Source organism: Panthera onca, chromosome D2 (genome assembly GCF_046562875.1).
Source record: "Panthera onca isolate mPanOnc1 chromosome D2, mPanOnc1 haplotype 2, whole genome shotgun sequence".
Lineage (NCBI taxonomy): Eukaryota > Metazoa > Chordata > Mammalia > Carnivora > Felidae > Panthera > Panthera onca.
The window spans coordinates 15,919,221-15,934,513 of NC_138349.1; the positions used below are offsets into that span (position 1 = coordinate 15,919,221).

The 15,293-nt window shown below is 37.2% G+C and overlaps 1 protein-coding gene across 6 annotated transcripts in view; it reads right to left on the reverse strand.

Moving 5' to 3' along the window:
* The window catches only part of ATRNL1 (attractin like 1), a 774,559-nt gene that overhangs the window by 722,643 nt on the left and 36,623 nt on the right, over positions 1-15,293 (reverse strand). For all 6 annotated transcript variants that reach the window (XM_078434862.2, XM_078434861.2, XM_078434859.2 and 3 more), the window contains 2 exons: positions 13,843-13,971; positions 11,990-12,198 (listed from right to left, as the gene is read on the reverse strand). In XM_078434862.2, coding sequence (XP_078290988.2) covers positions 11,990-12,198; positions 13,843-13,971 — 338 coding nt within the window. The remainder of the gene's footprint in view (positions 1-11,989; positions 12,199-13,842; positions 13,972-15,293) is intronic.

The following is a 15,293-nucleotide window of genomic DNA, read 5'->3' on the forward strand; positions in this document are numbered from 1 at the left end:
GATTTTATACTGGAAACCAATACAAAAAATATATATTCGTTTTACACAAATGAATTTTATAAAATAACTTTGTTTCCACAAAGAAAGATAAAATTTTAAAGTCTTCAGGTGCATGAAACAGCAACTCCCCAAAGATCACCCAAATTTATGAACAGAATTATATACTATTTTTGACATTACTAGAAAACCTGTAATTATTATGTACAAAGATTCAGAGAGAAAAACATAACAGTAAAATTTACCTCCCCCGGTAAGGAGGGAGATGAGTTGTTCCTTACTGATTAATAACTTAATAGCAGTCTTTGATTTCTAAAAACAAGAATTACTTTGAGTAGAGATTCTCTATATCATTTAAGTCCAGAAAGGAAACGAAAAAGTCATAAAGTAAGGGATTTTCAGGGGAAAAAGTAGTCTTGCTCTAGAATTTTGGGCTTCTTCTTGATATACTTTTAGCTCATACTTTTAACTCATATTTAATCTAAGCCATCATGAAAAAAACATTTTACCATTAAGGCGATACATATTTAAAGGGCCAAATTATATTTCTTTTCTTTTTTCAGTTCTCAATTTAAAACATTAAATAAATGCTGCTAACTTTGAACTATATCAAATGCAGATTAAGCCAAATTTCTATCAATAACTATACTGCAAATACCACTTATGGCATTTTAAATAAAGCTAATAATAGAAATATTGTATACAAACATATATAATGCCCTTTAAAAGTATGTCTAGTGTAGTATATCAACTAGATTTCTTTAGTTATAAGCCAAAGAAACTAGTGTTGGCTAGCTTAAGGAAAATGGGAATTACTGGAGAAATTCAGAAAATTTCAAAATGAAGCTAAAAAATCAAGTTTAGAATAGGCAGGTATCTGGATTTATCATCCCATGAAGACTATTCTCACTAAATGAAAGGCAATTTCTCAAAAAGAAACTGGATTGCTAATAGAAAAGGGAAAATATGCTGAGAATGGAGATTTTAAGAGAGGTGTATGTAACTTACTGTAATCATTCCAGAAATAATTTTATGACTTAGTATGTGTACTGAATCTGAAGTTTCTCCAACAAAAGGCAAAACAAGATAACAGTGCAAGAGTCCAATCTTCCAACATCACTGAAAAATCTGATTTTGTTTCAGTACACCAAGTATTCTAAACATTTTCTAGACCCATAAAACCAATCTCCAAAGGCCAGGCATGAATTTTAGGGCATTTTAAATGTCTACAAGCTGTTCTGACAATATTTTAATTTTGTAGGACAATTAATCATGTGAGTGGTAATCATTACATTACTGTGGTTCCAAGAATATCTGGTTCTCACAATTTAGGTCAATGATGCTATTATAATATAGAAAGGAACCGTCCTGTTAACAAAGAACAGTGAGGGGCGGGGCGGGGGAGAGGGGAAAATGGGAGATGTGCATTGAGGAGGGCACTTACTGGGATGAGCACGGGGTGTTGTATGTAAGCGATGAATCACGGGAATCTACCCCCAAAACCAAGAGCACACTGTATACGCTGTATATTAGCCAACTTGACAATAAGTTATATTTAAAAATGAATAAATAAATAAAAATTAAAATTAAAAAAACAAAGAACAGTAGTTTCCAACTTATTTATTATTTTGAGTTGTGGAAGGCCTAAAACAAAGTTTTACAGACTTTGGTTCTGAGCAGTTGAAAATGACTAATACAGAATTAGCTAGCATTGAAAACAGGACTTGTTTATTCTACTTGTCTAAGTCACAGACAATAACATAAGTGGATGTAAGTTTTTCAACATCAGGTAAACTTCTATAAGGCAGAAACCTACATGTTTAGCACAGAATATCCCATGAACTGTGTTGTGACTCATAGCTCAGTCTGTTCTATTCTCTTTCATACTCATCTTCCTGGTGATCTCATCTGATTTCATGGCTTTAAGTATCATCAGTAGTTTCCAATTTACTATTTTAAGCCCCAAATTTATAGCTACAGTACAGACCTCCTCCCCAAACCCCAACTGCCTCTTCAACATCTTCCCATAGATGTCTAAAAGACACCTCAAACTCCACATACGAAATCAAACTAATTTTCCTCCTAAAATCTTCATATCAGTTGATGACAACTCCACCTTACTCTACGGTCAAAAAAATCTTAAAGTCACTCTGACTCTTTTCATTCTTTTACCCACTCCCATATCCAATTCATCAGCAAATCTTATTAACCCTGCTTTAAAATTACATTCAGTATTCATGCCATTCTTATCCCCTCCACTGCCTGCCCCCAGTACTGTCACCTGAGGGCAGGTGCATCACCTGGGGGCATCTATATTATAATTATAATAGTAACCTATTAACTGGTACTCTGCTTCCAGTCTATTCTCAATTAGAAGTCAAGTTATATCAATCTTCTGCTCAAAATTCTTCAGTGGCTGGCTCCCCATTTCACTTAAGGTAAAAGTCAAAATCCTTACAATGCCTCTCAACGCTAAGACATAGCTGATCTGGCTCCATTCTTCACATATCTCCATCACTCCAACAACCCTTGAGCCCCATATCCCCAAGTCACCTCCCTTTGTTCTGTAATTTCTCTAAGCTCATATCTGACTGATCTCTCCCTCAGTAATTCAATTCCAGGCACACCGGCCTTTTTGCTGGTCCTCAAACCCAATGAGCATGTTAAGTTAGAAACTTAGTGCCTTTGTACTGACTACTCCCTCTGACTGGAATGTTCTTCTAAATATCTATGTAGCTAATTCCCTCATTTTAATCAAGTCTTTGCTCAAATGTGACCTTCTCAGTAAAGCCTAACCTGACCACTCTACTTTAAATTGTAATTCCCATTCCAAAACCAGAGACCCCACTAAAAAGAACTACAGACCAATTTCCCTGATGAACATGGATGCAAAAATCCTTAACAAGATATTAGCCAACCGGATCCAATAATACATTAAAAAAATTATTCACCACGAGCAAGTGGGATTTATACCTGGGAGGCAGGGCTGGTTCAATATCGCAAAACAATTAATGTGATTGAACACATCAATAAAAGAAAGGACAAGAACGATAGGATCGTCTCAACAGATGCAGAGAAAGCATCGGACAAAATACAGCATCCTTTCTTGATAAAAACCCTCAAGAAAGTAGGGATAGAAGGAGCATACCTTGAGATCATAAAAGCCATGTATGAACAACCCAACGCTAATATCATCCTCAATGGGGAAAAACTGAGAGCTTTCCCCCTAAGGTCAGGAACAAGACAGGGATGTCTACTCTCACCACTATTATTCTACACAGTATTGGAAGTCTTAGCCTCTGCAATCAGACAACACAAAAAAAATAAAAGGCATCCAAATTGGCCAGGAGGAGGTCAAACTTTCACTCTTCGCAGATGACACGATACTCTATATGGAAAACCCAAAAGATTCCACCAAAAAACTGCTAGAACTGATTCGTGAATTCAGCAAAGTTGCAGGATATAAAATCAACGCACAGAAATCAGTTGCATTCCTATACACCAACAATGAAGCGTCAAAAAGAGAAATCAAGGAATCAATCCCATTTACAGTTGCACCAAAAACCACAAAATACCTAGGAATAAATCTAACCAAAGAGGTGAAAAATCTACATGCTGAAAACTATAGAAAGCTTATGAAAGAAATTGAAGAAGACACAAAAAAATGGAAAAAGATTCCATGCTCTTGGATAGGAAGAACAAATATTGTTAAAATGTCGGTACTACCCAAAGCAATCTACATATTCAATGAGACCCCTATCAAAATAACACCAACATTCTTCACAGAGCTAGAACAAATAATCCTAAAATTTGTATGGAACCAGAAAAGACCCCGAACAGCCAGAGCAATCTTGAAAAAGAAAACCAAAGCTGGAGGCATCACAATCCCGGACTTCAAGCTATACTACAAAGCTGTAATCATCAAGACAATATGGTACTGGCACAAGAACAGACACTCAGATCAATGGAACAGAATAGAGAACCTAGAAATGGACCCACAAACATATGCCCAATTAATCTTTGACAAAGCAGGAAAGAATATCCAATGGAATAAAGACAGTCTCTTCAGCAAGTGGTACTGGGAAAACTGGACAGCAACATGCAGAAGAATGAACCTGGACCACTTTCTTACACCGCACACAAAAATAAACTCAAAATGGATGAAAGACCTAAATGTAAGACAAGAGCCATCAAAATCCTTGAGGAGAAAGCAGGCAGGCAAAAACCTCTTTGATCTTGCCTGCAGCAACTTCTTACTCAACTGGGACCTAATCAAAATAAAAAGCTTCTGCACAGCAAAGGAAACAATCAGCAAAACTAAAAGGCAACTGACAGAATGGGAGAAGATATTTGCAAACAACATATCAGATAAAGGGTTAGTATCCAAAATCTATAAAGAACTTATCAAACTCAACACCCAAAAAAACAAATAATCCAGTGAAGAAATGGGCAAAAGACATGAATAGACACTTCTCCGAAGAAGACATCCAGATGGCCAACCGACACATGAAAAAATGCTCAACATCACTCATCATCAGGGAAATACAAATCAAAACCACAATGAGATACCACCTTACACCTGTCAGAATGGCTAACATTAACAACTCAGGCAACAACAGATGTTGGCGAGGATGCGGAGAAAGAGGATCTCTTTTGCATTGTTGGTGGGAATGCAAGCTGGTGCAGCCACTCTGGATCACTCTGTGATCTGTCTCTCCTAGCTTGAAATGTCAGCTCCACAAGGATCCTTGTCTTCTTTGTTCCACGATGTATCCTTAAGACATAGAATAGTGCCTAGCACTTAGAAGCTCAAAAAAAATTTGTTACATAAATGAATCAGTTAATAAATCTTGTTATATATATATTCTCAGTGCTACCTTTGCTTTTATTGACTTGCAAAAAATAGAATCTGTTGATTTTGCAAGTGGGAAGAATGAACTAAAAGAATTTAATCTAGTACACTATCACTAAAGTTAAATAAAGTAGAGAGATCTTGTTTATTATTATTAAATTTAAAGGCAAATGTAAGCTATCCTGTGAATTTCTTCAAGGTGCAACCTATACTTTCATATTACTCATATACTATCCTAAAGTAACTGAGCATATCCTAGTATGTTACATGACTAACCCAGAAAAAAAAACCTCCACAATAAAATGTTCATGAGTTTAAAATATTTTATATTTTTCTAAAACAAAATTATCAAATTTTTACAAGTTGAACAAAGCCATGTAGTTTAAGTGTATGTTCTGGTAGTCAATACCGCCACCCACTGGCAAATGCTAAAATCTAAAGCCAAAGGATTGCAGTAAATAGAATCCAAGAACCACATGCTCAAATTCAGTTGTTGTTAATATTTAAAATTACTTTTTATAAATCAAGTAAATTACATAACTTATTGTATTACTAGTCTTCTAAAACATTCATACTTGAATGTCCACATATCATTAAACTAGCAAACTAATACATTTCTAATTCATTCATTCAGCCAACAACAAAAACCTTGAATGCCTACTACATGTCAAGCTCTATAATATGTACCGGGGGACACGCAAAGGTGATCTAAACATAATCATTTTTCACTTCATGGAGCTTACACTCCAATAGGAAAGAAAATCAAAACATCACACAAACATAAATGAGATAAATGCTATAAATTAAAAAGGTAGAGTTCTATGAAAACATATAACAGGAGTATCTGACCTGGTCTTAGAAGGTTAATGGGGTGAGGTGTTCTAGCATGAAGTTCTAAAATAAGAAAGGCCTTGAAATACTAAGGGACAAAGAAGCATGAAAGAAACTGAAAGAAGTCCAAATAGAGTATGACTTTAAATAAAGAATCAGAGGCATTATAAAAAACTATCAAATTACATGATTTATATATTTAGATATTATCTTTTAATCAAAAATTTAAAGGCTTAAAACAACAAACTCCAATCCTTACATTAGAACTATGTCTGAACTGAACTGAAAAAGAATATTGAAAACATAAAGAATATCCTAAAAAACATTTAAAAGGCTGGAACAATAGGATTAAGGAGGACATTGTGGAATAGGAAAGGAACATCACAGGAACAATTTTTTTTAATTTTTTTTTTTTACGTTTATTTATTTTTGAGGGGCGCCTGGGTGGCTCAGTCGATTAAGCAGCCGACTTCGGCTCAGGTCATGATATCGCAGTCCATGAGTTCGAGCCCCGCGTCGGGCTCTGTGCTGACAGCTCAGAGCCTGGAGCCTGTTTCAGATTCTGCGTCTCCCTCTCTCTGACCCTCCCCCGTTCATGCTCTCTCTCTGTCTCAAAAATAAATAAACGTTAAAAAAAAAAATTATTTTTGAGAGGCAACAGAGACAGAGCATGAGCTGGGGAGAAGCAGAGAGAGAGGGAGGCACAGAATCTGAAGCAGGCTCCAGGTTCTGAGCTGTCAGCACAGAACCTGACACAGGGCTCGAACCCACACACCACAAGATCATGACCTGAGCTGAAGTCAGACGCTTAACCAACTGAGCCATCCAAGCACCTCAGTTGGTTTTTTTTAATGCTTATTTTTCAGAGAGAGTGCGCAGGGGTGCAGGGGAGAGGGAGGGACACAGAGTGCAGGGTGGGGACAGAGGATCTGAAGCGGGCTCCTACTGACAGCAGAGAGCCCAATGTGGGGCTCAAACTCACAAACCATGAGATCATGACCTGAGCCGAAGCTGAACACTCAACCGACTGAGCCACCCAGGCACCCTGGGAACAACTTTTAAATGGTTAAGTAATGGTCTTATATACAAAGATGGTGACCTATTTTTCATCTCTATAAAACAGGGGGGAAAATGTCTTGCGTAGTGTATTAGGAAAAAAAGATGCTAAAGCCTGCGGGTTTATCTTTTTAACCTGTCTACTCCCACCATCTATTCCACGTTGCAAAGCTTCTCTGAACAGACATAAGAGAACAACTCAGCACACTCCTTGTCACTTATGGCAACAATCTACACTTAAAAACATTTTACTTGGACTTTTTATTTGTTTGAGAGACTCCGATCATTTCAACCCCCCCTTCCTGTTTGGGGAAATCTTTCATTGTGTGAATTTTGTTCAGACACAGGATCCCTTCACACTACACAAATCAGAAAAGTTAAATTCTCTATTTATGTATCTCCAGGTAGCCAAGGTATGAGTAAGACCCAGCATTAGCCAAACAGATGTTAATAAACAGGACTTGAAATCTTCACAAGTGATACAAAGATGTGAGAACAATTTAGAATTCTTTCTATCCATGCCTGAAGCATGCAGTGTCCACAGTAAGTATATGCCAGTGGTGGGATCCCAGGGTCCCGTGGAGCGACAGGAATATCTTAAGCTTTCCTGCGGCTTCAACTTTCAGGTAGCTGTGAACCTACCCACCTAGCCTTCTGCTGTACCTACCTCTTTCCAACCAAGGTTTTTCTAGCCTTTCACCTTTTTTCAGACCTATTCAGTATCCATCTGTATTAGTTAGGGCACAGAATAGGAAAACCAAAAATAAGTTGCTTAAATAAGCTGACAGTTACGGACACCTGGGTGACTCGTTCAGTTAAGCATCCACCTTCAGCTCAGGTCATGATCTCACGGTTTGTGGGTTCAGGCCCTGCATCGGGCTCTGTGCTGACAGCTCAGAGCCTGGAGTCTGCTTCAGATTCTGCATCTCCCTTTCTCTCTGACCCTCCCCTGCTCACGCTCTGTCTGTCTGTCTCTCTCTCTGTCTCTCAAAAATAAACATTAAAAGAAATTTAAAAAATAAAATAAAATAAGCTGAAAGTTAATTTCTCCCTCACGAAATACTCCAGAGGCAAATGGGCGAGTAATACCGGTTACTAAACTCATTGCCACCTACCACCGTTTGAAAAGACCTCAATAATCTAAAAGTTCCACACAGCACTTCCACTTCTGTCCTACTGACCTGAACTTAGTACAACAGCCATACTAGCTGCAAGGAAGGCTGAGAAATGTGGTACGTAGCTGGAAGACCATGGGCTGAGCTAAAAACTTGGTGAATTCCATTACTAAAAAGAATGGAAGAATGAATTCTGGGAGACATGGTCTCTGCCATAACTTTCCAGTAACTGCCTTTTCTGCTGGAGTAAGCCAGAACTGTTTCTGCTTATAATCAAAGACTTCCAGTGATCCAGATTTTGTTTAATTTATGGAAAAGAGAGAAACCTGGAGCCACTCTAATGAGGGAGCTGATGGACTGGGGGGAGGGGGCGGCTCAGGAACACCACACCTTGGAGACTGCCTTGAAAATTAACGTTCTACTGCATTCTCTACATATGAACATACACTCAATTTGTTGTATCGTGATTTTGATGTCTTTTAAAAATTCCTCATCTGTCCCAATGTTTGGAAACCATCTTAAAAGAAAACTGCTTTTTAAAGTTGCCTTTTCCTCTACTGTGACTTAGTAAGACTTAAACATACATTTTATTAAGTGAAAATCGTCACAAAAGCAGGTGAGCCCTCAGAGGCCCCTACCCCTTAAGTAATCTATTTAATATGTACATATCACCTTTGACAACCATATATTATGACAAAATTATGCAATACACCACAAACTTGTGTGCTCTTCAACATGCTACCTAGCATTTTCAATATTCTTCATTATTTGAGCTTTTGGTTTTTAGAAGTGCCTTCTACATGGGGCGCCTGGGTGGCGCAGTCGGTTAAGCATCCGACTTCAGCCAGGTCACGATCTCGCGGTCTGTGAGTTCGAGCCCCGCGTCAGGCTCTGGGCTGATGGCTCGGAGCCTGGAGCCTGTTTCCAATTCTGTGTCTCCCTCTCTCTCTGCCCCTCCCCCATTCATGCTCTGTCTCCCTCTGTCCCAAAAATAAATAAAAAACGTTGAAAAAAAAATTAAAAAAAAAAAAAAAAAAAAAATAGAAGTGCCTTCTACAGGAAAGGGGGCTGGGCGGGGGGGGGGGGGGGGGGGGGCGGACAGTTGACACTGACAGCGCCATCTACTGTTAAAACAGACTCTGTGTAGGGGCAACTGGGTGGCTCAGTTGGTTAGATGACCAACTTCAGCTCAGGTCATGATCTCACAGTTCATGAGTTCGAGCCCTGTGTCGGGCTCTGTGCTGACAGCTCAGAGCCTGGAGCCTGCTTCAGATTCTGTGTCTCCCCCTCTCTCTACCCCTCCCCTGCTCATACTCTGTGTCACTCTGTCTCTCAATAATAATTAAATACGTTAAAAAAAAAATTAAAAAAAAAAACAGACTCTATTTGGAAAAATTCCTCAAAAAGTAAAAAGATTATAGCAGATTATTAAGAAAGAAAGAAGAGAAAGTTAAGGGAAGGAAAAGTATGGTGATGGCTCAGCAGAAAAGTCTTAGGAGGTGCACATAAAAACTAAGTTAGAAAATAAGGAGCCATGAAGACCAAGTGGGATAAGCACTAAAGAAATGTTAGGAAGGGAATCAAAGACTTGACATACGCTGGGCTTTCCCTCTGCATTTTTCCTCTTTATAAAATCTGTTTCTAAACCAACATTTTTTTTTTTGTATACTAGCACAGAACTGAATAGTAAAATTAACCAACATAAAAGGATAAAATGGGGGTAGCGATAATCTGTTATTTTTAACCCAAAGAATTCCAACTACAAATTACAAAAAAACTGCCAGAGTTTGAATCTCACGGATTGCCTCCTCAGCTCTCATTTTTAAATTTCACATTCTTTGATCATTACCCAGATGTCCTACAAACAAATCTCTCTCTCTCTCTCTCTCTCTCTCTCTCTCATTTTCCCCTCAACGATTCCTCCCCTTTCTATATATCTGAAATAGAAACAATACTTTTCCCCAAACAGTTTCTGGTATTAATCGCAGATACTTTAAGCTATGCTTCCTTAAATACAGAATCAAGGATGAGGTCTGAAACTCAAAGGAACCAATCTGCACATCATCTGTCTTGAAAAAAGGCCAATATCAGGCGGTTGGGTGGCTCAGCTGGTTGGGCGTCCAACTTCAGCTCAGGTCATGATCTCACAGTTTGTGAGTTCAAGCCCTGCGTCGGGCTCTGTGCTGACAGGCTGGAGCCTGGGGCCTGCTTTCGATTCTGTGTCTCCCACTCTCTTTGTTCCTCCCCCACTCATGCTCTTGTCTCTGTCTCAAAAATAAACACTTAAAAAATTTAGAAAAAAAAAGAAAAAAGCACAGTATCACTTTCACTAAGCACTCTACCCTCAAAACATTCACATCAGTTCAGAGATTGATTTGTTAATTATTAAGGATAGTAGTATAAAAATGTATCTGATTTCTGCACAACATTTTATAATTATAAAAAAGGCACATATAAAAACATATGTGTGTATGTGTATATACACACATACACTATTCATATTATAACTTTGCTTTAAAAGTGAAAATGCCCAGTATGTGCTACCCCATTTCATTTGCTCACAGACATATGTTAAGAGGCAGGGATGTTTTTTGACTTGAGGCACTACTGACAAGAATAATAATATGTGAAATGCCAACAAAAGCCAGAAAAGTAAAAGATAACATTTGAACCAGATATTACACACTCCCAGAAAACAAAGCATTTTAAAGGACTGATAAAAAAAAAGTAAAGAATAAAAAAAGGACAGAGATGTTCACAGAGAATAGTGCACAAATGCATTCCTCTTTTGCTTTCAAAACTGTTGAAATGAGATGGAGACTGACAGCAGTTGAAGGTCACTGTGACAAATCCTATGTGTCTAAGCTATTCTTATTCTAGATTTCTCAGGCCTTAATTTAAATATATTCCTGATGTACCATTCTCTCCACAGAAATGGACATTATTTTACTTTCAAGATTAAAATTTTTAAAAAATGGTGTACCAAGACAATTTTTAGGACAAGAAAGATCACAGATTATTAAAAGAGCCATTTAATAAAGTACATGCTCCATGATTACAGGACAGAGAGAAATCTGTATCTGTCACAATAATCAAATTCAATTCAATAAGAAATCACTGATATTTTGTGCCAGAGTAATTTTTTTAATGAGATAACATAGGTTTAAGATGGGCATGATTTAATAAGAATTGCTCTAAATGAGGACTCAGAATACTCAGTAACATTTTTTAAAAAATTCATCTAAATACTGATGAATACAACTACATAAGGAGCACGTTCTCTTCGGCTTTTCAGTTAGATCTGACAGGAATTGCTGCTACACCATGCTGTAACAACACATGATCCCGTGACTGGATTACTTATTTGAGGCAAAGTTCTCTCAATCAACAGGATTAATATGCTGGAACAAAGTAAATACAATTAGTACAAAGTAAGCTCTGGACAGGTCAATGTATGGATAACTGGACGTGTCTCTTCTTTTAATTTCACCATGACAAAATTTATGATTTTATACCCCAATATTTAAGTAAGCTAAAACACTTCAATGGAGTCTAAAATTAGTATTTAATCATAGCTATTTATAAAAACTATTTAGAAATTCTTCCCCAGGAATCTTACTTTTACAATAAGCAGTTGAAACCCTTCATCTTCTTTTAAACACTCTTTAAAAATATCGCTCTTTTAGAAAAACAGCCACAAGAGGTCAGTCTTTCCTAAGAAATAAGTTAAGCTGCACTACCAGGCAAGATGCACATGTTTGCAGTACACTGTGTTTACCCATCAGAAGTCAAATTTGAATGCCCACACATTATATGCAGTCAGGTCACCAAATCTTTCCGGATTCAACAAAAAATTACAGAAGATGGTATTGATCACACACCCACAATTTAAAAAGCTCGCCATGTATAACTTCATCTGATTCTCAAAACAGGGTGTAGACAAAATCTTTACCAATGCTACTTGTGAAGAAACAAACTCACTAAGAAGTTGATCGCTCATTTGAGAATTCTAAAAATAAATACGTGAGATCGGGGTGTGCCAACTACAGCAAAACAAACAAATGTAAAATTTCTTTTCACCTTATTAGATAGATACGTGAGTCGATGTTTCAAAAGCCATCACGCCACACATGCTTACCTTGCCAGCTATCATTGCAGACACACAGCTTTTCTCCTGTTAGGTCACAGTAACCATGATCCGGACTGCCGCAGTTGGCTTTACAGTAAGGAATGTCACAGGCTTCACCCTTCCAGTATTTGTCGCATTCACAGTACACTTGACTCGGAACAGAGACACTAGTGGTACACTTCCCGTGACCAGAGCAATTGTTAGGACAAGAATTGATTCTGTAAAATATAATTCATATATATTCAAATTCAAGGTAATTTAAAAATAATTTTGGTTGATATTTTGTAAACTTTTTCTATTTAACGCAATTATGCTCTATTACTCTCTTTAATGCTCTATTGAACACAATTTCACCATGTGACTTCGGTTCTTTACTCTGTACCCTTTTGTCCTTAATGCAATTCAGTTCATATTTCTTTGCAATTGGGGCGCCTGAGTGGCTCAGTCGGTTAAGCATCCGACCAGCTCAGGTCATAATCTCACAGTTCATGAGTTCAAGCCCTCCATCAGCCTCTGTGCTGACAGCTCTCGGAGCCTGAAGCCTGCTTCGGATTCTGTGCCTCCCCCTGTCTCTGCCCCTCCCTGCTAGCATGCACTCACTCTCACTCTCTCTCTCTCTCTCAAAAAATAAATAATAAACATTTTTTAAAAATTTAAATATTTATTTGCAATTTACGTTAATTAACTCAATGAGTTTACTTTGCTACTAAGACTCCAAACTTCCAAGGACTACATACTCAACATTTGCAAAATCTATGCAGTTCCAAGCACAATGTTTCATAAAGTACTGAAATGTTTTGAATATACAATTTTACAGAAAAAATTAAATTCAGGAATACCTGAAACTACATGAAAAGCCAAGATATAACCTGGTTATATAATAATATTTAAATAGCATGCTATCACCTATACACTGTCATAAAAAAAAGGATGTTAATAAAATTTTATTTTCAAGCTGTTTAACCGATTATATCCTACTCTAAATTTATTCTTCCTTGCATACATACTTGAGACAAAAGAATCCTGCAACAACTTGCTGATTTTAAATTTTAACATTCTGAAGACATTTAGAGTATCTTATTCATGGTGGAAAATTCTCTGGCTATATTCTACATTCCTGAAGAAAAGGGGTTAAAAAGTCTATGAAGTTCCCCTATGGCCATTCCTGTGAAAGCATCTGGAAGCATCTCTGGCTCCTTCACTTCACCCCTGGGACTTCCAGATGTAAAAACTTATCAAGTGTCAGCCACATAATAGATTCTTAATACAAATTACTTTTCTATTTAAATGACGAGACAGTGGTATTATCCACTTACCTTATCTTAAGCCTCAATTTCCTCACACATAAAATGGGGAAAATACCCATTTTGCGGAATTGTTGTAAAGAGAATCAAAAAACATAATGTACATAAAGTATCCAGCACAGCCCTGGAAAGCAGAAGGGCTACACAAACTTAGTTTACAAACCCATCTTCGAATTAGCAGTAAAATTCCTTCAAGCACAGACATGGATGAAGACTCCCTCCAATCCCACACACCTACTGCTACAAGTAAAGTTACACTTGTTTGTAGTTGTTTACTTAATCATTTACCAACAATTTTAAATTTCATAAATAAATGTCAACCAAACTTACCACTGTAATGTCCTGAGACTCAGAAATTATCCTAATGTGAGCTTAGCCAGTACTTTGAGGCATATTAAGATTTTGTGTCACTTAGGAAGAGATCTCGCAATTCTGAAATTTAACATACTAGCCTGCTCCTCATATAGAAGACATAATAAATTCATATAAACACAATAAATTCTTGGAAGTTGAATTATAACAACCATTATGATATGAAATTTTTTAAAAAATACTTACGAATAAAAAATGTTGAAACCAGTTAGATTATATGCAGCATCACTAAAAAAATGTAACAGTGCATAGCCAGATGTTGTAACGACTTCAGGCACAGTTTCATTTCCCCTGATTTCAGGGACTATCAAACCACTGTAAGAGAGCAAAATTGAACGCTGTATATATTAATATATATAGGGCTACTAACCACATAAAACTTACTCAAAAATATTCTTGTTATCACCACTAAATATCTGTAACAGGATAAGCAACTAGAAGGGTTAAGTCGAAAACAAGGTGCTATCCATTTTTCACCCATTTAGCCCTCCTACCGCTGCCAGTGAATGAACATTGCTTTCATACCATCATACTCCTTTTCTTCCTTCACACCATTTGGACGGCAATGGCCCATTTCTCCCTTTTATCCTGCTGTCCATCCAACTGTTACAGTACTAGAGGGTGGTCTCTTAACTCACGTATAAACCTTCACTTAATTCACCTCTGCTTTTTCCCTGTGGTTGCAAATTCTGATGAAGCCAGAAGGAACACTCCACACTAGCTAAGTGATTACAATGACATTCTCATTAAACTTGTATACTTCCAGTATACTAATCTAGGTATTTTAGGTCATCTAAAAATATACACTATTTATATTTTTTCAAAATTTGCATACTTATCAAATTATATTAATATTCCAAAAGACACTTAAGCTCATATGCACACAAAAGAAAACAGTGGGGGCAGGGGAGGGGGGTGGTGCAGCAGACATAAACGTGTAAGAGTTCTGAGTTAGTAACCAGGTAGTAATTGGTACTTTTCCCTTTTTAAATCTCCTCGTTGAAGAGGAAAAATTACATATCTTCATTTACTTACACCATGCTACCCTCTTAAATCTGTGAAAATATGCAATATGAGAAAAGAAGCTACTAACAACAAGTGACACTACTCGAAAAAGCCCATTCTTTTAGGCACTGTTAAATTTATGTGTATACATCACCCAGGACCTGAACTACTCATTCAAATCATATTTGACAGAACAAAGTAATATAGAATAGTCAAATAATTTATTTTATATACTCTCCAAGCAAACAAAAAGTAATCAAATCTTAATGCTTTTCTAATTATTACTGCATCTACTAGCTAATGTTTATGAAGAAACAAAACCTTTTTAAAAGACTGTCAAGGGGCGCCTGGGTGGCTCAGTCGGTTAAGCGGCCGACTTCGGCTCAGGTCATGATCTCGCGGTCTGTGAGTTCGAGCCCCGCGTCGGGCTCTGTGCTGACAGCTCAGAGCCTGGTGCCTGTTTCAGGTTCTGTGTCTCCCTCTCTCTGACCCTCCCCCGTTCATGCTGTCTCTCTCTGTCTCAAAAATAAATAAACGTTAAAAAAAAATTTTTTTAATAAAAAAAAAGACTGTCAAAAGATTTCAAATTCTGTAATACCAGTCTTACATATATTTTTCAATGTAGTGAGATT